A 20245-nucleotide genomic window follows, 5' to 3' on the forward strand; every position below is an offset into this window, starting at 1 on the left:
GCAGATTATTTCTCTTCCATGAAATGCAATTCATCATTTAAGATTTGATATTGGTATACGGTCACATCTCGAGGCATAACGATGTATAGGTGTTGTGGGTTTTTTTTTAAAGAGGCTTTAGGATGTTTTACAGGTCAAATAATATTGGCCCATTTCATAATTAAAAGGCTTACTTTTGTGGTTGATTGCAAAAATACATACTCTCTGCTATATGGAGAGAGGTTAACAAGATGGAATGCAATGGAATACGGGTCAAATCTCTTTGTGACTGTGATGGATACGACAAAGGTGGAGATATCTACATTGGGTGAGCTATGCAGGGATAGGCTTGGGATTGTTTGGTTGTAGTTCAAATGAGTCCTGAGACACAGGAAAGTTTTCTTCAACTGCAAGCTGATATATTTCTTTGCCATTCAGAAAAAGGTAGAATTAAGGCCCATTTGCAGCTGCCTTTTCTCCCTTCACTTCTCCCTCACTATTATACATAATGGTTAGGAAGAGCATTACAGAAAACACAGAAACAGGAATGGCACTGTGGGAAATTACAGTAACTGAGGTCATATAGAAAAGGAAGATCAGGAAAGTGAAGCAAAAGCCTGTAATTTGATACTGAGAAAGGGAATAATTTAAAGTGAAGAAAAGATGCTTAAGGGAGAATCACTGGCATTTACTAAAGGCTATTTTCCCACATAATTTGTATGGTAACTGATAACTCAAAAGGCAGTGTAAATCAGACTCTCAATTTTGTGTAGGAGAAGCTCTCCATGTAAGAAAATTGCCTTTTCCCAAAGTTCTCCTTAATCTTCTCATTGTTCAGTTTTGTCTATATGATCATTTAAGCAAAAGCAATTGAATGTAAGATAGCTTTAAACTATCAGTCAGTATAAAGGAAATAATAGTATCCAGAGAAGTATTTTAATTGTCCGTTGATGTATTTTGCATTTTCTTTTTAGCATTTAAAAAAAATATAATTGGAAAAAAGAACAAACAGAATGTACTCTTTGGTATGTTTTCATCATTCTTTGCTATTTATTTTCAACAAACAAATTGTAAAAGCATTTAGGTTTAAGGATTGTGCATATGTTTGTTCGGACACATTGTTAACATCACAAATCAATTATAATGTAATATCCTTTAATTACAGAAAATGTCCTGTCTGATTCCAGTTAACAGTTGTATTGTTCTTATGATACTAATTACAAAAACTGTGCAAAACTTCAGTAATAGCAAAATCATTGAGAACTGCAGTTCTATGGGGCAGCTGTTATGTTTCTCTGCTAGTGGGAATGGCTGCAATGTTGCTGGTTCCTGGATAATAAAAGAAGTCCAAACCACAGACAAGGCTAGTAGATTTATCGAGAAGAGGTATAGTGTGGACTTTTCTCTTGCAGCCTTAATGTAGTAGCTCCCATACCTCCAGAACAACACAAGTATCAAGTCTTAAGGACCAAACTAGATGTTTCACAGGAAATTTGGAAATGGATTCTTCTTTGGGTGAAAATTTAGCAGCAGTGATTCATGTAGAAACGGTGGCACTGTGGGAAGAATTTTTAATCTTTTCCTCCGTCACCATTTACTCAATGAAAATCAACTTTCAATCTTCACACTCCTAGACACCTCTGTTTTACCATGAGGGGAATATTCAGGTGCCATGCTAGAAGGAGTGGCAGCCAGGAGAGGTTCTGATGAAGGAAACAGTAAAGAAGAGTATAAACCATCCAGCCCCTCATGGTAACCTGATCCAACCTGATCCAAATTCCAGAGTCCACTTATTTTTTTTTCAAAAGGTGGGAGATAATTATTCATACATTTTCTGCATTATGGCTTATTTAGTCCTGAATTTAATATTGATCCAGTTTTACTTATGGAATTTTAAAACAAATTTGGATTTCCTAACTTTGGCGGGATACAGACCACCCAAAAAGGGCGGTCTGTCCACGCCTTGTTTTGGTGCGCAAGGGAGCCGCAGCAGACAAGCCATGCAAGTTTTTTCTGTAGCGGGTTCTTTCTGCAGCGCCATAAGGACATCGCAGTGCGCCAATGGCGCACTCGTGACGTCCTTACGGGGGCGTGACGTGTGGACGCTAAGCATCCATTGCATCAAAATGGCACCGCCATTTTGACACCCTCGTCACATGCTAGGGGTGAGGCATGTATGGGTGATGCGCCTTCGGTCAAGCCCTAGCATGTGACTGGGGCGCCACAAAGGCCCATCTAGATCAGGTCTTCGTTACATCATGTCTAAAGTTAATTAAAGTTAGTAAAGGACTGTACCTGGGGCAAAACAGATACACAATTTTGAAAACTGCACCAAAATACATTGTTTCCTCCCCCCCCCCCAAAAAAAGGTGATTTTGTTATTCTTTTATGTTTTATTTGTGTGTGGGGGGAGGGTTGGGAACAGATAGTAATTGCTCTGGAAGTGGTAGAATATTTTCCTCCAGAAGATGAGAAAGCGTGTTACGTATTCCACCAGCATTCAGTTCGAAGCAACATAATATGTTGAAGAGTAATTTGCATATGAACATTATAACTGTTCTCTTTGGCAGACAGATTTTTGTATGGATTAGAACAGCTGCTCTTAATAGTGGTCCATGGACTGTTGTCAGTCCCTGAGGCACTGGCTGCTGGTCATTGAACCATTGACAAGTGTATAGGAAATTAAGAAACAATTGTAGCCAATGGAGACAAATATAATGTCAGTTCCTGACACATTTGAAAATAATAATAATTACCAATCCCCCTAATCACATAACCTGAGAGGCAGTGGATTAGATTTTTTTTAAAGGGGGGATGCTTTATTCAGAGTAGTGTCACAGAAGGCAGCGGCTCAGAAACCTCTCCCAAACAGCTTCTCTAATTCTCCTAAGCTGAAAAAAGAATCTTAAAAAGGCATAAGAGAATTTTAAATGAGAAAGTTGACATATGTATACCAGCAGCTTTTCTCCTTGCAAAGTTCTTATACCTGATTACTAGACTGCTTTTGGAACTTGATTGTTTCTGTGTTTGAATGGGTGGGTGGAATCAGTTGAAAACAGAAACTGTATACATGTGGTCTTTGGATTGTGCTGAAGGGCAGGTTACAGTAAATCCATATTCCATATTTTATCTTCATAACAACCCTGTAAACAGTATATTAGGCTAAGGCAAAGTGGCTTTTCCAGTATCACCCAGGGAGCTGTTAGCTGCAGAACAATACTTTTGAAACTATATATTGTACTCATGTAATCTCTGGTTTTGGAAAGTAAAGAAATGTGTGAAAGTGGGACTTCCTATAATAAATACGATTAAACCATACAATACTATTATTTATATCCTTCTTCAAAATTTACATTTTTTTCTAGTTTCTACAGCCTTTTATAATTCTCAGCTGACCTGTAAGGGAATACATTTGATTTCCTTTCAATGAGGATCTGAATTATGCCTATTCAGCAGTGAGTAGTAACTGTTTCAACATGAGCTTTTTCTTGTGTAAACATACAAAATGCCTGACCCAGACTAAATCAATTTAAAAAAGGAAAACATTAAAGTTATGTTTCCTGTTACATGCTTAAGGTCTTCTCTGGGTGCATTACATTACTGTATTATTTATCCTGTTTGATAGGCTTTTAGTTTTTTCTCTAATGCCACCTGCGAGAGGATGGACCAAACAGGAAACAATAAAAAGCAAGTTTAATTTTATACATCACAGCAATTAGATAAGCTTTTGTACTGCAAATCAGGAAGTCCTTAGCATTGCTTATTGTCCAGATTTCATTGGAATCTGCATTTGCATGCTACAGAATTGCATGCTCTCCACTGGACTTACATATTAACAGATTTTGGTGGGGTAAAGTTCAAAGGGAAAGCTAAATGAATGTTGAGTTTTGAGCTTAGCTCAGATTTAAAGTACTAGAAACTTGTGAGAAGGAACATGGGTGAAACAGAAAACCTGCTCCCATGCCTCAGAATATGCAACCATTATATATATATATATATATATATATATATATATATATATATATATAGAGTGGGAGATGCTTGTGAATTTGAGAGCAAGTAATGTCTCCATTGTTATGGATGGATCATCACCTTGGTGAAGTAAATCTGATCTCTTCAGAAACAATGAGCCAGTTAGGATCATCATAGGAAACCACTTTCTACCAATTTAGTAGGTAGATCCATGTGCTCTACCACTGAGCTACAGCCCTTCCCTAAATGGTCTAACTTCAAAGATGGATAGAAATAGAATTTTCCATCTGTATATTTCGGCTGATACATTTGGATATACTGATGTAGCCCTAGAGATTTCTTGAAAAGTGGTTTATTTTAATTTACATATGAGCTCTTAACCATCTTCTCACACTTTGAGCTTCTCCTTCTTGGACTTCTCATTGTTTTCTGTGAAGTTACAAGAAATGAAATAGATGGGATGATGACTAGTTGAGAGAAAACTTGTGATAAGTCTGATTTATTGTATCTTACAGGGATATTTTAATGATATTTTTAAATGTGAAAGCAATAATGTAAGCTTTGTCATAATTTTTTGTTAAGTATTGCATCTGTAGAATTTGTGTAAGCATTTACATCTATTCATAGTTAGATTGGTAGGTGTGAGCTATCACAGTTCTTCAGAGACGGTCCTACAGCTAAAACCATGTGCATTCATCCCAGCTTGGATGCCACTGTTGAACTGGATCCCTGTGAATTAGAACCAACTCCTCTGCTTTATTGGATAAATTGCGAGTGCTGACACCCAGACAAGTGTTTGGTGCAAAACTGTTATGGGAGGTATTGCATGATTCAAAAGAGATTTACTGTTTCTCTGTAGGAAAAGGAAATTTCCATCAGCTTATGACAGTGATTAGCATCTCCTGATGGGAATTGTTGCCTTGTGAAGGACAAGAGGCGAGAGAGCTACTGTTGTGTTTGTGTCCTATTTTTGGAATCCTGAGAACATCTGGATGGCTACTATTGGGAATAGGATGATGGGCTAGATGGACCTTTGATCAGCATAATTCTTGTTATGTATTAAAAGAAAGTGGTAATCTAATAGGAAATGGAGAGTTGTGTTTTAAAATCTTTCTTAAATGTATTTGATGGAAGTTTTGATTCTCCCTTTTTAACCAATATTTCTAAAGTAGAAGGTGGTCAGGCAGCTCTAGATTATTAAAACAGATATTCTAGATCCATTTTAGTCTGGTTTCCATTCAGCTGAATGGAATTTGGGCCATTCTGATCCCCTTAAGAAAGAAAACTCTGCAAGAAATAGACAGATGTTTGATCTTGTTGACATTCCTGGCCCTCTCAATGGATTTTGATACAATCACAAAGGGGTTGTGGAGGGGCTGGTTGTTGTACTGATTTTCCTGCTGCCTGAGAGGTAGGTCCCCAAAACAGAAGTGGTTGTTACTTGTGCCTAGTTAAAATTAGAGCCTTTTCTTATTGAGTTAGAAGTTTTAAGGAGAAATAGTTACAGAGAAACAAAAACTAGAAGGAACTAAGCGGTCTTTCAATCAGGAAAGCAGAAAGCAGGTTTCCGAAAGCTGCTCCTTCTGTAGCTGATGGAATAGGCCAGGTTGGCCTGCCCTTCATATTAGTTCTTGAAAACAACAAATCCATCCTCTCTTAGTCCTGTGACCTCTGACTTACAGCTCTCCTGACCCAGAGCAACTCAGAAATTAATCGTATTGACTGATTATGGCCTTGAGGTACAGATGAAATATATAGATGAAAACAATGGAATCGGTTTTTTAACCTTTCTGTTTCTTTCTGTCAACACAGAAGAGCATTGAATCTGGGGATTCTTCGAGATCCTGGTTCAGAGGTTGAAGACAGACAATATCAAATAGATCTTCAGGCCATCAACATTGGTACTGCTCAGTGGGATCAGCTGAAGCCTGAGAAAGAGAATGGTAAAGGCAGGACAGTGCCAGAGAATGAACGGAATTCTCAGAATCCAGCACTTGAGTGGAATATGGCCAGTAGGTAAGAAACTGCCTGAAAAACGGTGCCTCTTGAGTAAAAAGTGTCATGGTAATAGCATCTCATATATTTGAGCTAACTGTTTTGATATTTTTATATTCAAGGGTGTGTTTGCATTCCATTGCAAACATGTTTTTCATGAACGAGGGACCTGAACAGTACATTTCAAATTGTTGTTTGTATTATTGTTGAACTGCAATCACCATACAGATACAGTTATGTCTGCATTTCCATAATAGCTTATTATATGGCCATAGAATATAACTCAAGGCTAAAACCTGGCATTCACATTTCCAGTCTAGGAACAACAGAATTATTATCCCCTTTGTACTTCTACAAAGTTTGAACAAAACCAGTTTAGACATTTTTAAGCCAGCAGAGGACAAAAAGATTTTCTCCCTGTTGGCCCCAGACCAATTTTTGTGCTTCTGTAAATGAAAACAGCTGCAGTTTCTGAAATGACAAATTTCTGTTGATTTGTTGATATGCAAAAAGAGCTTCCAGTTCAAATCTACTTAGAAATGTTACTTTGACATCTTCCATTTTTGGTGCCCCATTTTTGATTATCCTTTTTCCAGTTAGAGTTCACAGTAGTCCTATGTAGATGACATGTTATGTTCACTGAGCACTGGGGAGGGAGCTGGGATTGTGCCTGCTGAAAAAAGCCTATGTAAACTTTGTCTGCACAATCTCTACCCTGCAGAAATGTTGAGTTCCGATCACATAGAGAGAATTTACATGCAGTGGCTCTGATCAGAAGAGTGGGTGGCTGTGCAAAGTTTTGAGGGCTAATGGATACAATCTCTATGCCAACATCAATTTATTGTACATACTTCAATACGTTGTACTCAGCATATGGTAAAGTATGCCATTAGGACTTTGTAACATCTCTCTGTATGTATAAGAAGGGTAAAGACGCAGGATAAAGGGTTACATTAAGTGAACACACAATTTAAACAAAAATTGGTTTATGATGGGGTTTTGCCTTTTTATTCCATTTCTATAGATAAATATCCAAATTCTGAACACTGAAATGAATAACCTATTAAATAAACGGGGTCCTGAGTTAATCCAGTAAAATAAATGTATAAATATAAGAACAAGTAATTGAAGGTGACCTCAGAAGGTATGGCAAAAATTGTTTCCATTTCAAGAATCAGGCCTAGTGAATATAATAGCCATGTTGGATCAGACCAAAAGTCCATTTACACCAGCTTTATGCTGAAGTGAACAAACAACACAAGGTGTAGGAGGTCCAAAAGCAGGACATGAGTTCAAGAGCTTGTGCTCTCTAGTAACTGATATACATAGACATACTGCTTCAGGTATGATAAAGAGAATGTACCTATCCTGACTAGTAGCTACTAGTTGTCAAATCACTGTTTAAAACAGTTTAAGAGGCATACTATATTTATGGGAATGAATGTCAAAGTTTAACTATGTCCTGGGCAAAGAAATACTTTTTATTATTATTCCTGAATTTTGGGCTTCCACTTCAGTTGTATACCCTGGATTCTAGTGTGATGAGAGATGAAGAACTATCTATCCTCCATACCATACATATTTTTGTACATCTCTAAGCTAAACAGCCCCAGGTATTATAACACTGATTCATAGAAGAGTTGCTCAGTCATCTTTGTATGTTCTACAATATCCAATGAACAGTATTGTATGTGTTATTCCAAGTACATAGGTTAGGAACCTTCATAAGGATAACACATGGACAGATGTTTTGAGATCACTTAGAAATGTACATTGAAACCTGCTGTTGTTGTTTTGTTATTGTTGTGTGCCTTCAAGTTGTTTCTATCATGGTGTTTCCTTGGCCATATTTGTACAGAGGTAGGTTGCCTTTGCCTTTCTCTGAGGCTGAGAGAGTGTAACTTGCCAAAGGTCACTCAATGTGACCCTGCTCTCCAAAATCATATGCTCAACCTCTACACCATTCTATCTCTCGAAACTACTGTACAATTATACTGTTAGACAGGTAATGTTTTTGTAATTGACAAGGTACCTATTCTAATACAGTAAGTGCGTCTTTTTGAAAATGTGTTTTGTCTCTGTGTAAACATTGGCCATGTGTGAACATTTTAAGAGGAAAAATGATATATGGAGTCTAATTATGGTAGTAGATCTCCACCATATGCTTCTGGAAGTGATGAGAGAAAGAGAAAAATGACTATGGGTGTAGTAGCAGCAACAAATGAAGGAAGCTGAAATTATAGCAGAATGGCAATGCTGCTTTCTCCCAAAAGCTTATTTCTCCAGTGAGTGTCTTGCAGGGGGTCCTTAGTGCAAAAGTACTTCGGTAAGTTTGGCTTGGACCTGTAGACAGGACATATAGTCATCTAAGCCAGCTCTCCCAGAGTGCTTGGCTCCAAGGACCCTTCCCCTCTGAAGGGAGGAATTAGAAAATCAGGCTCTTCAGAACTAGTAGCTTTCCTTTCCCAACAGACTTTCATAATGGACTCACATAATGGACTGTTAGATAAGTGGATACACCAACTGGATTCCAGCCATAATCGTTTTGTCATTCTGAAGGTTTTTTCCCCCCAGTTGGCTTTTCCAGTCCTGACCTTGCAAGTTGTAGGAAACATTTTAAAATGTATGTATTTTATTTTATTTTAAGCATTGCTTTTCAAATACAACATTGTAACTCTATGTAAACCTCAAGGGCCATTTTTGAACCATATCTGTTTAGTGCTATCTATCTATCTATCTATCTATCTATCTATCTATCTATTCTATAAAATCGGCAAAAATTCGCTTTATGGTAGAAATACTGATGCAACAATAACTCTAGCTGTGATCATGATAACTCTATGGCATGCACATGGGGCAGAGCTATCAGATACTCTGAAAATTAAAGAGCTTTTAAAAGCTTGGCAAATGTTTCATTGTTCTTATCTATTAGATGGAATAAAATGTGCAGATACTTCTAACTCTTGACATAAAACATCAAAAATATCTCTGGAGCTTTCAGTTGAAGCACTTAAGGACTGAATAGATGACAGTAGTTTGAATGATTGAGACATATTTCAGCTTTTAACTGTTATCAGAAAGACTAGATAATGGTCAGACTGTAAGAAAATTAGATCATGGTGTTCTCCTGCATGTAAATAGATTAAGGGAGGGCCTGATGGATTTTTGGGACACAATTTTGAGTCCTTAGAAAGGTTTAGAAATATAATGCATACTTTCTAAGGCCCCAATACATTTTATTTTAAAGAGTTCTAGATATCTATGGAGCTTCCTAGTGCCAGAATCCAACATTAGTGTAATGCTCCAAGTTAGGGCACTTTTTGCAGGGCTGCAGGTGGATAAAATAATTGGTGCTGTAGTTGGAAGAAAAAGTTGATGGTTCTCAAGCAACCTGTTTAATTCCTGTCTTCTGGGTACCTTAGAAAGCTGGCTTGAAAAATCATATATCCTACCCATTTCCTTGTCCTACAGTGAGTTTCCAGTTTAGAATCCAGGCTTCAAGGACCTACCCAGAAGCCAGTCATTGCAGAAATAGGTTGCCTAGTATCTGGTGGCTTTCTCTTCTGACAGTAGTACTGCTGAGCTTCACTGTACCACCTTGTACACTGGCAGCCTTTGTACTCCAACCACTATTGCAATACCTGGGCTACCATGCCACCAGTGGCATGGTTATTCTCTGCACCAGCAGAATCTTGGCATAAATATTCCTGCAATAATTATGGGTACACAAGACATTACAAATACAATGTGAATGAACAACATGTGGAAAATATAAAGCGGGAGTAGAAAATGTAAGTGGATTTCACAGAAAAGCTCTGACAAAAGAATGCTATCAGCTCCTGTGCTTTGACATATTCTGCAGAAACATGTTCAACTGTGAAGACGTTTCTTGTTCCAGCATAGAGCCTCAAATGTACTGTAGGCTAATCAATAGGAAATGTGTATTCTGTTTCTTTTACTGGAAAATATTGTGTTAGACTTCTCTAATTTCAAACTGAGTAATGCTGTTTTATAGAGGATGCGATGGCTCAAGTTGTTAAGATGCCGATTCTGTTGATTGCAATATCAGCAGGTTGGCAGTTCAAGACCCAGGTGCCAAATGATGGGGTGAGCTCCCATCACTAGTCCCATCTTCTGCCAACCTTGCAGTTCAAAACCATGCAAATGCAAGTAGATAAATATGTATAACTGTGGTGGGAAGGTAAACAGCATTCTGTGTGATCATGCTGGCCACATGATCACAGAGTAGTCTCTGACAACACTGACTCTTCAGTTTAGTAACGGAGATGAGCACCACCTTCTATGGTCGGTCACGACTTGACAACCTTGTCAAAGGGAAATACCTTTACTTTTACCTAATGCTATCTTTAATATCCTTTTGCAATAAATTGAATAGTTGCATCAACTTCCATTATTTTCCAAAGTAGCTGCATAATGTATGTGTCCCATATCATTTGCGTGCTCAACAGCAATATGCCGCATGCTGTATGGAAAATAGATGTCTACACAGTTGTTTTCTCAGGCTCTTACTCTAAACAGATGTTCTTTAACGTATTTTAAAGATTGTCAGCTACTTTAATATTTATGAAAATTATGTCCTCCTTTTAAATGTGTAAGTATGTAACAGATGCCTAAATAGAACCTGGACTGAATATACTGTAGTCATAGTACCATCATTACACTGTTACTCATCGAGGATGCTCATGTGGTATACACCTGTATCAAGTTAGCACTTAACCTCAGTGCAGGCATAGTACAGTGTGGAAGACTTAAAAGAAAGTTTAGGCTTCTTTCTTTTTTCTTTCTTTCTTTTTAAGATTTTTATTTTGTATTTTTATTTTTCCAATTGATGTGAACATCCATGAACTAAATTTAAATAATTCGTACAATCACTAGTGAAGATGTTTGCTGGGAATCACTTGAGTGGAAATGCCTCCATGTCACCACTGTGTCTGGTTTACTAAGCAATTTCTTTTTTAACTGAATATGAGCATTGCCTTTTCCTTGTTTGTACAGTGTGTGAATTATAATCATGATGATTTCTGTAGTAGGCTATGGCAGCATTAATTGTTATGCAGTTGATTCTAAATAGCATATTCAAAAACTTATTTAACCATCATTTCTCACATTCTGTATGTAAGATGAATGATAGGAGCTGTGAGTGAAAAACATATTGTTTGAAGGAAACCTGAAGAAGACTGGGATGATGCCAGTTGTCAGGAAGGAATACTGATAGAACAACATGTAAACAAACATAAAAAACAAACATGGGAATATTTGAATCATTGTGAATCTGATTTCCAGATTTGGGCTTTTGTATCCTCCCTTTCTTGTTTGGCTCATAGGCATATTTTGGAATGGCTGATTTACATTTCAGTTAACCAGAATAAAATTCTTCAGCTTTGTCATTTTGCCCATTCACTCTGAGTTTTGCTACATGTAAAACAGTAGTAGGAGTGGTAGTAAGAACAAGAGTACCTGTTGCAGTTTGTTGTTGTTGTTAATTGCCCCAAAGTTGACATTTATCATCAAAGCAGATTATCCTTTGTCCACTTTCTGTTTACGAACATTTCAGTCTATTCATTAAAAATTAATGTTGCAATCTTTAGAAATATAGAGAATCTTATTTCTGCCTCCAGAATGTATAATCCATGTTGAATTTATTTTTCTTTTAGTATAAAACGGCATCAAGAACGGAGAGCTATTTTAACTCCAATTTTAACAGACTTTACAGTACGAATAACTGCTGCTCCTGCCATCATTTTCACAAAAGTAATTTCACCAGAGAATTTGCACACAGAGGTTAGTGTTTGATTTGATTTACTCACAGGACTTACTTTGTTATTCTAATTGTTAAAATGCTACATTAAGTTGTGTTAAAAATAATGGATTAGGTTCCACCATGTTGTTACACAGCATTGCAGACATGGTTAGCAGAGTGAATTTCCTTCCATGTAACCCCTTAATTTTCTCCAGAAGTTTTGGGGTAAACCTCCAGAGCAGATTTGAAGGGGCACAAGATACAAGGAAGGGAAGACACCTGCCCATTGCATGAGAAGAACTGCTTGTGGGCTGTTGATTGAAAAACAGTATTTTCTGTCATGCCAATCTTTGGATATAGCATGTAGGATAACAATAGTGAGATTGTGCATGTATGTCTACTTTTTATTTTTAAAAAGTCATTAATTTTCCACAATGTTAATCCAAAAGCTAGCCCTTCCCTAGGATGTGGACCCATGGGATGGAAACAATATACACCTAAGCAATTTGGCCTAATTTAAATGAGATGCCAGCTGCCCATCAATATTTTTAACTTAGCTGCTCATTATCATGACTAAATCAGTTCTGACCATGAACTTGTTAAACTTCACCAGCTTTTGCCAAACTCTAAAACTGGGAATGACAGCTAGCAATTTTTGGATAAAGTGTTCATAGTAATTACCAACTATCCAAAACTATTATCTCCTGAAGGTTCTGTGAAAGAAAAGGCAAACCATTCAGTAGGATCATAGCACATTTCTAAAGACCAGAATACCATCTCACTTTGATCCTTTAACTTTCTTTTTCTTGACTTATCTCTTTTCTTTCTTTCTTTCTTTCTTTCTTTTGAGGCCCAATTCTAGCCTCTATTCCTCTCAGATTTTGTACAATTTTTTTTCAACTCAGCCCATCTAAGAAAGGCCTAGTCTTCTACCTGACATTCTCTCACTAGAAATGCTGAGAATTAAATTTGGAATGAAAAGAAGTTAAATGTCCAGTATATGCTATACCTGCTGTGGCTCTGTCTCATCTATGTTGACTGCTACTGCATATGTGCTGGAATGGAAATTTAAAGAAAAATATTAAATGAGCTTAGGGAATTGCTGAGCTATAGAGAAAGCATTCAGTGAAAAATAACAGGTTAATGTTACTGTTGTCCTTCAGGACTGTAAATGGCTGTTCTAAATCTTCTTGAATCTATACCCTCAGTGATGAAGGGAGAGGCCTACTATGGATTTGCAAGAATTTGAATAATTATACATGTGCTCTTCAAGACAAGGGATATGTGCTTCTGCTGAGCAAGCAAACCTGGTCATTTTCTGCTTTCCATCTCAGAAATCATTTGCCAAAAATGGTCAAAAGCAATTTCTGAGCATGTGTAAGTTGCAATGATAAAATAAAGGTCATTTAATTTTAATTCTGCCAAGATGTCAACAGTGATTTACAGGCAGCAACAAATCAATTAAGCAGTTATATATGGGTTGCCATACAATTTCATTATCAGTCAAGATGAATTTGTGCTCCTGCACACACAACTAAAAAGGGAGAATTGTAAGACTCTGCCAAGAAAATGAATAAGGGCTCTGACGGAATAGAATTTGATGCAACAAAGGAATAGGACCCCACACATGAATCACATGAAACAAACAAAATGTATTTTAATCATAAAATTTCCTGCTGGGAACATAGTGGTATGCTATCCCACACTCCTCCACCTAATTTTCTTTTGCAGAAGGAACACAGTACATTTTTGGCTGAAGAAATCAGGAAATGTTATTATTCTAAATTTAGAGAGCATAAATACTCTATACTGTGTTTGGTTAGAAAAGCAAATCACATAATTACGTAGAAACAGCTGGTACCTATTGATTATATTTTATAAACTTCTTTTCACAGGAAATTTTAGTCTGTGGTCATTCTTTGGAAGTGAACATGACAACAAGCCTGGACTTCTTCCTTAGTGTGGCTCAAGTGCAACTTCTACAGCAATTAATACAAGCTAATATGGCTGGATTGGAACCATGTAATAAAGCTGCAGAGGTAATGTCTATAACCAGCTTTTTTTCACAGCTTCTACTGCTACTGTTTTTAAACACCTTTTTATCAGTGCATTTTGACTGGAAATCTAGCACACCACAATGATACTGTGATAATGACATCTTTTCTGTTGAGTATCCTTGGGATGCCATGTATGTTCCTGACCTCATTATAGTTGGTTGATCATTGTGTGGGGAGGTGGTTCTTGCTGTTCGCATTTGGTATTTCACAAAATTTCCTTCAACATTTTCTCTAATTAAATATTCAAAGAGCATCCCCCCATAAGATACAGCATATTGGATCACCTGGATATCTAGTGCTCAAATAGCCACATACAGCCATTCTTGAAATCACTAGTTTAAACTTCAGCCCTAAGCAACTTTCTTTGATTTATTTGTTATCTTGCTCATCATTCAGAAATCTTAGAACAGCTTATGTAATTATTAATAGTCTCCCGTGTCGAAATCTGTAACTGCTTAGTTTCATAAATGCTACAACATTAACTTGATTCCAGGGGGAGAGAGCCACTGTAGAATTGATCAACAATTGTGGAAGTTATTTTGTGCCTATCCAGTAATGTTGGTACAGATTGACATATATGGGTTTAGTTATTAATTATTGACATTTAGGGAAGATGCTGTGGGAAACATTGTAGGCATTAATAGAAATGAGCAATGCTTTTGTTATCATTGAACTGCTTAATACAAGACATAAAGTGCAGTTTACACACATGGAGTCTCTTTTGGAAGTTAGCTCTCAAAGTAAGCATACTATGGGAATATTTGCAATAAATAACTTACAAGGCAATGTTTTCCATTTTTAGCAGGATGAATAGAATCATAAAGTTGAACACATGCCCAGAATTTTAATTTAGGGATTATGCTGTTCAGCAATTCTGTATTATAAGTGTAGAGCAAGCAGATATTTAAATGATTTTCAAAAGTTCTAGAATTGTCACATATCCAGTCTCTCTCTCTCACTCACTGTCACATTCCCCTCCAGTCTCTCTCTCTCTCTCTTTTGCTCATTCATGTTCTTCTTTTTGGATTTTTAAAAAAAGTTTCCAGTTGTGGTTGGTTGAATCCCTGGATATGGATATGGAGGACCAACCATAGTAAGAATAATGCACCATGAGAATACAAATCTTCTAAACAGCCAATTGTAGTATTATAAATACTATATGTATGCACTACACATCTGGTTGGAAATAGCTGAGTCTCATGGTGCAACCTTTGAACATTGCTTTGCTTTTTCTTATATACCCAAGTCTTTAAATCTCAAAGACCTCTGTAGCACAAGTGGCACAAACATGATTTGTTGTTTTGTGCGTGTGCCTTGTTGTTTCTGACCACTATGCTTGCATATATACATGCTGACACAGGGATAAATTACTCTGTTTCCAAAGACTGTAAAGGCCACAATCTAAAAATATAATATAACAAATATAATAAAATGTGCTCATTATAGGCTTCCTCTCAGTGCCCTTTTAAAGCACTGCAATACCTATAGTATATGATTATGGCTTTTCCAAATGCAACATCAATAACCCTTTCTATTGGGTACATTAGATATGGGCGATGGGAGTTGCAGCCCAAGAACATCTGGAGGGTCACTGTTGGCCACCCCTGTTGTATAGGTAAATAATCCTCAAAATTGCTTTTTAGAATTAGAATTTCATCATAGGAATGATCTTGCTGTCACTTTGTGGAATATTGGTAGTTCCTTTAATCTTTCTCTGGGAGGAGATATAACATATTTTATGGCAGAGGTCTTTTGTTTTTACTTACTCCCCCTCAAAGCCATGTTTTTCTTCTGAGGAATGAGCAGCCAGGAGGAGGAGGAGGAGAACTCAAAATGTGTTCTCTTTCTATATTCTTTCTAGCTCCCCTTAGAAGCTCCTTCACATTTCTTTTACCAGCAAAGGAAGGCAATCCACTGTTATCTAAGCTGCAAAAACCTCTTCCAGCAGTCAGACCTTTGAAACATCTTTAATCTCAAAGTTAAAAGAAAAGCAACAAAAATATTTTAATGTTTAGATTGAGTGATTGTCAAGCTTTTTGAAGTTAAATGTGTGTGTGTAATTTGACTAAGAAATGACAAATGGAGAAGAACAGCCATAAATCTGCAAATATAACACACCAGGATGTAAACACTAAGGAGGAAAGGGAAATGAAAGACTTTGCAAGAGATCACTGGCAGAAGTCAGATAGTGACATTCAGAATGATGTTGTTTTGTGTGAGGCTGTTGTGTTAAAATATTATGCTACAGAATTATTTCACAAGGTGTTGTTGACTTCTTTTAATCAGAAATTGTAATGGCCCTTATCTATTTTAATTCTATTTTTATCTGAAATTTGAATAGTTACTTGGAAGCTCTGTGATGTATTATTTTATAAAAGGATACAAGACAAAAGCTGTTGCTGTATTACAATAATTGAATCACAAGCTTGTTTTAAAATGTGGGCAGAGTAGCTAAGTGTATCAAGGCTGCTTGGGATAGTTGCATTTGGCAGCAGTAATTACTTTGTTCACAAACATCAAGTAATCATCATATTAAACCTATTTTCAAAAGAACCATATGTTAGAAATAACATGTGTATATGTTTTCTAAAGCCAGTGTTATAGAGTAAATTAAATGTTTACATTTTCACAGAATATAAACATATTCTTTAAATGGCTAGAGGGGACCACATAATGAAGTTCAAAAATGGTTGCCTTTTCACCTAAGTAGGTGTTAAAGGACAAATGTTCTTCTATATAAATGTAACATTCTGAAGTTTGTTTGATTCCTCCTGCTATACCTCTCAGATCCTGATTTATAGACAGGTGTTTTATTTTAGTTTTACTTGCTTTCCTAGCATTTTTGTTTTCTTTAGAGCTTGTTTGCCTGCCATTAAGGCTTAAATATTTAAGAAGACAGTAATGGCTTCTGTGGGATTTTTTAGAAGTACAAATCAACATAAGAAGGATCCCACAAGTTTAAAGTAAAACTTGCTGTACAAAGTTACATTGCTTAAGGAAATGCAAAAATCCAACCAAATCCTTTGGTATATTATGTCATGGAAATATATATTTGTAGACAATATACTGAAGTGAGTATGATTTTGAATTAGTCAGAACTCTTGTCAGGATAGGAATTAATCAAGAAGCAGAAGGGAGACAACCAGATGTTGCAGGACTTGATGAAAAATTCAGAGCTGCACTTCATAATTATTGAAAATGGAATGTTACCTAGATTTAATTGGGTTGTGCTATGCTTATACCAAATGTGATATGGACAAAGAGGAATGGCAGCTCCACTTTTTGAAAATATAAAGGCCAATTTTTATGCAGATGTGTCTCACAGCCACCTAGGTACCTGTTCCACTTAGTTTTTCTCTTTCCTCAAGTTCCTCTTTAACCTTGTTTCTGTCCTTTAATTATTTTTCAGTTTGTTTATATATTAGAAATAATTTATCTCATTATTCCACTAAGTCTGTCCAGTGTGACAGACAACAGCAGTAGTGGCAGTAATGAGCAGTGGTATCACCTAAACTTTAGGAAAACTTCCTAACAGCAAGAGGCATTTGACAATGGAACACTCTCCCTCAAAGAGTAATGGAATCTCCTTCTTTGGAGGTTTTTAAACTGAGGCTGGATATTCATCTGTTGGGAGTTCTTTGATTCTGTATTTCTGCATGACATGGGATTCAACTTGATGGCCCTTAGGGTTTCTTCCAACTCTCTGATTCTATGAAATGACTAAGGTAGTATAATTTATTCTACATCTCATATTATAATTTTGGTAATTCTCTGTAATTGTACACCAAGCTCTTGTGTAAAAAAAAAAAAAAATGTTCCTTTCATTATAACACAGTCACTTTAGTGGGAACTGTCCGTTATTTTTCCCTATTAGAAATGGCCATACCCATAAGTTAGGCTTGTTAGATTTGAAATCCAAATGATTCTGTCCATTCTGTCTATTTGTTTAATTTTGTTTTTAGCATATTAGTATATTATTTTAGTATTTTGGTATTGTATAGTGTGGTGTTGTATTGTTCACTTTTCATTGTACGGTCTGCCCTCGCCATATGCGCCCTCGCCATTTGCAGCTTAGGAATACACGCATGGCAGGTGGTGAGGGACAAAATGGCGCACATGCTGTGGCGTGCATAAGCTGCCATTCAAATCAATGTGACGCCAACATACATGAAATTTGCCCTATGCGGGGGGGGGGGAGGCAAAATGGATCTCCTGGGTGTGGCAAGGGCCAACTGTATATGTTCTAATGTACAGCCCTTTGGTGGAATAAATAAACATCATCATCACCATCATCATCATCATCATCATCATCATCACATAATCATGCCATGTTGCTTTTTCTCTCTGCTACATTTAATACTCTTCTCGTTTGTGTTTTATTTAAAAGAATCATAAGTATTATAACACAGATCTGAAAAAACAACACACTTTTTAGGCTGCCAGACGGCTTAGGTTTGAGTGGATGATGCACTTTTTCTACAGAAGTACTTGATTTGCTTTGATCCTGATGGAACATTTGTATTTTATTTTTAACAATCAGTATATTTTGACATCCTATTTTACCCATTTATTTTAGCCCACAAGATTTTATCTTTAGAATACAAAAGAATACATGGTTGAGATATCTATAGTAAAAATTGCCACTGTGAGTGTGCTGCTGCTGTCGCTGCTTCTGGAAGCTCATGCTACAATGAACAAGCTGGGATCAATTTTTTTGTTACAGCCATCATGTGGAGACCACATGAAACTGCCTCTGGGTAGTGGCTGCTCCATGCACAACCAGTTTCTACACTGTCATAACCAACTTAGCTATTATATGGACAAAATCCATGTATTAAGGATGTTCTGAGGGCCACTTCACAAAAATATAGCCATCACATTGACACTAGTCACTTGCATCACATTGCAAGTCATTATCTATACCATGGCTTGCCTTGTGGAACAGCTGCCACACAGAGCCAGTTTGAAGTATAAATATTTGAGGCTTTGTGGAAGAAAACCACAGTGCAAGGTACAACCCAAATGATGAGCTGGCAGAGACATAAAGCTGCACCACACAGAGGCACTTTCAAGCAGCCACCCTCAGAGAACAATATCACAAGAAGCAGCCCACACAAATAGCCCATGATGTAGAGTAAACATACAAAGGCAGCTTCTGGCAGCCTCCATGTGGCAACTATATGATGAGAAGTAGTATTTAAGGTGGTGTGTGTATGTGTGAGTGAGTGTATACTGTTGCATTCTTGCTTTACTGTTCATATGTAAAAAAAAGATTTTTATTGTACTCTGAAGTAGTGCAGAACATGTAATGTTACAGGACTAGATAAAACACATTACACCTCTTCAAATGTTAATTCATATATTGATCTATGTCAGTGAATGGTTTTGTGATCAGAGGGTGTCTAGAAAATGAATAACACTTCCTGTTCTGAGGTTTAAGAGTGTGTTATCTTTCCTTTCATTTTATGCTCCTTGGAAGACATCTGGTGCTCTCCTTGTGCCTTCCTAGGAGCCTTCATAAATAACAGAGAGTCTCCTGTAGGACGTATAAAGGATTGTGTAGTGTGCTGTATGTAGTATTTAGAAATATAAAAGCATATACAGTCATGGGCAAAGGCACCAGGATTTAGTTATGAATGCTAGTGTGAATGTTAGTTGATGATCCATTATTTTAGTTAATTAATAGTAATGTTATTGTTTTAACAATTGTATTTTATATGGAATTGTTTTATTGCTGTAATCCCGCCTCAATCCACAGGGAGAGGCGGGAAATATAAATAAATATTATTAGTATTATTAGTATTATGTCATTTTCTTAAGAATTACTCAATGTCTCAGCACTTCCTGAGTAATCTGGTTTTTGTCTCACTTTACATTGCCATTCCAATTATTTCAGGGGCAAAGAGATGCTACAGGGAAGCCAACTGTGATTTTATATAAGGCTTTAGGGATGCAATACTAGGTTTTCCACAACTTCTTTACAACTTGGAGTTGAGGTTGAGCTAGTCGATCTTTCCAGCTTGCCTCCAGATTTGCGGATTTGATTATTTACGGTTTTGATTAATATGCTCTCTGGGAATCTCTAGGTCCTCCAGCGCAACTCTGCCAGACATTGACCTATAGAGTTGTGCTGGAGAACCTACAAGTTTGTAGAGAAAACACTTCTCTAGCCATTTGTAGCTCCTCCAGCATGATTCTGTGATCAACGTTAGCAGTTGTTGACCATAGAGTTGCACTGGAGACCTGGTGGTTCCTGGAGAGGTGTTCTCTTGGGTGAAAGAACAGCACTTTTTATTTGCAGTTTTTTCACATTCACGGGGTCAGGTACATCTAAGCCCAGAGAATGTGGAAGGACCACTGCATTTCTTCATTTAAATTATGTCCTGACTTTCTCCTAATAGGGGACCCAAAGCAGTTCAGAAAAGTTAAAACAACATGCAAGTAAATCATAGACTAATAATGTTGGAATGGTCCTCATGGG

At 36.9% G+C, this 20245-nt stretch overlaps 1 protein-coding gene across 3 annotated transcripts in view; it reads left to right on the plus strand.

Moving 5' to 3' along the window:
- The window catches only part of VPS13B (vacuolar protein sorting 13 homolog B), a 472964-nt gene that overhangs the window by 285299 nt on the left and 167420 nt on the right, over window positions 1–20245 (plus strand). For all 3 annotated transcript variants that reach the window (XM_089517705.1, XM_089517703.1, XM_089517704.1), the window contains exons 31-33: window positions 5764–5967; window positions 11622–11748; window positions 13603–13746. In XM_089517705.1, the coding sequence (XP_089373831.1) occupies window positions 5764–5967; window positions 11622–11748; window positions 13603–13746 (475 nt within the window). The remainder of the gene's footprint in view (window positions 1–5763; window positions 5968–11621; window positions 11749–13602; window positions 13747–20245) is intronic.

This window comes from Sceloporus occidentalis, unplaced genomic scaffold (assembly GCF_023333645.1).
Source record: "Sceloporus occidentalis isolate IW3139 unplaced genomic scaffold, rSceOcc1.0.p SCAF_3, whole genome shotgun sequence".
NCBI classification, from domain to species: domain Eukaryota; kingdom Metazoa; phylum Chordata; class Lepidosauria; order Squamata; family Phrynosomatidae; genus Sceloporus; species Sceloporus occidentalis.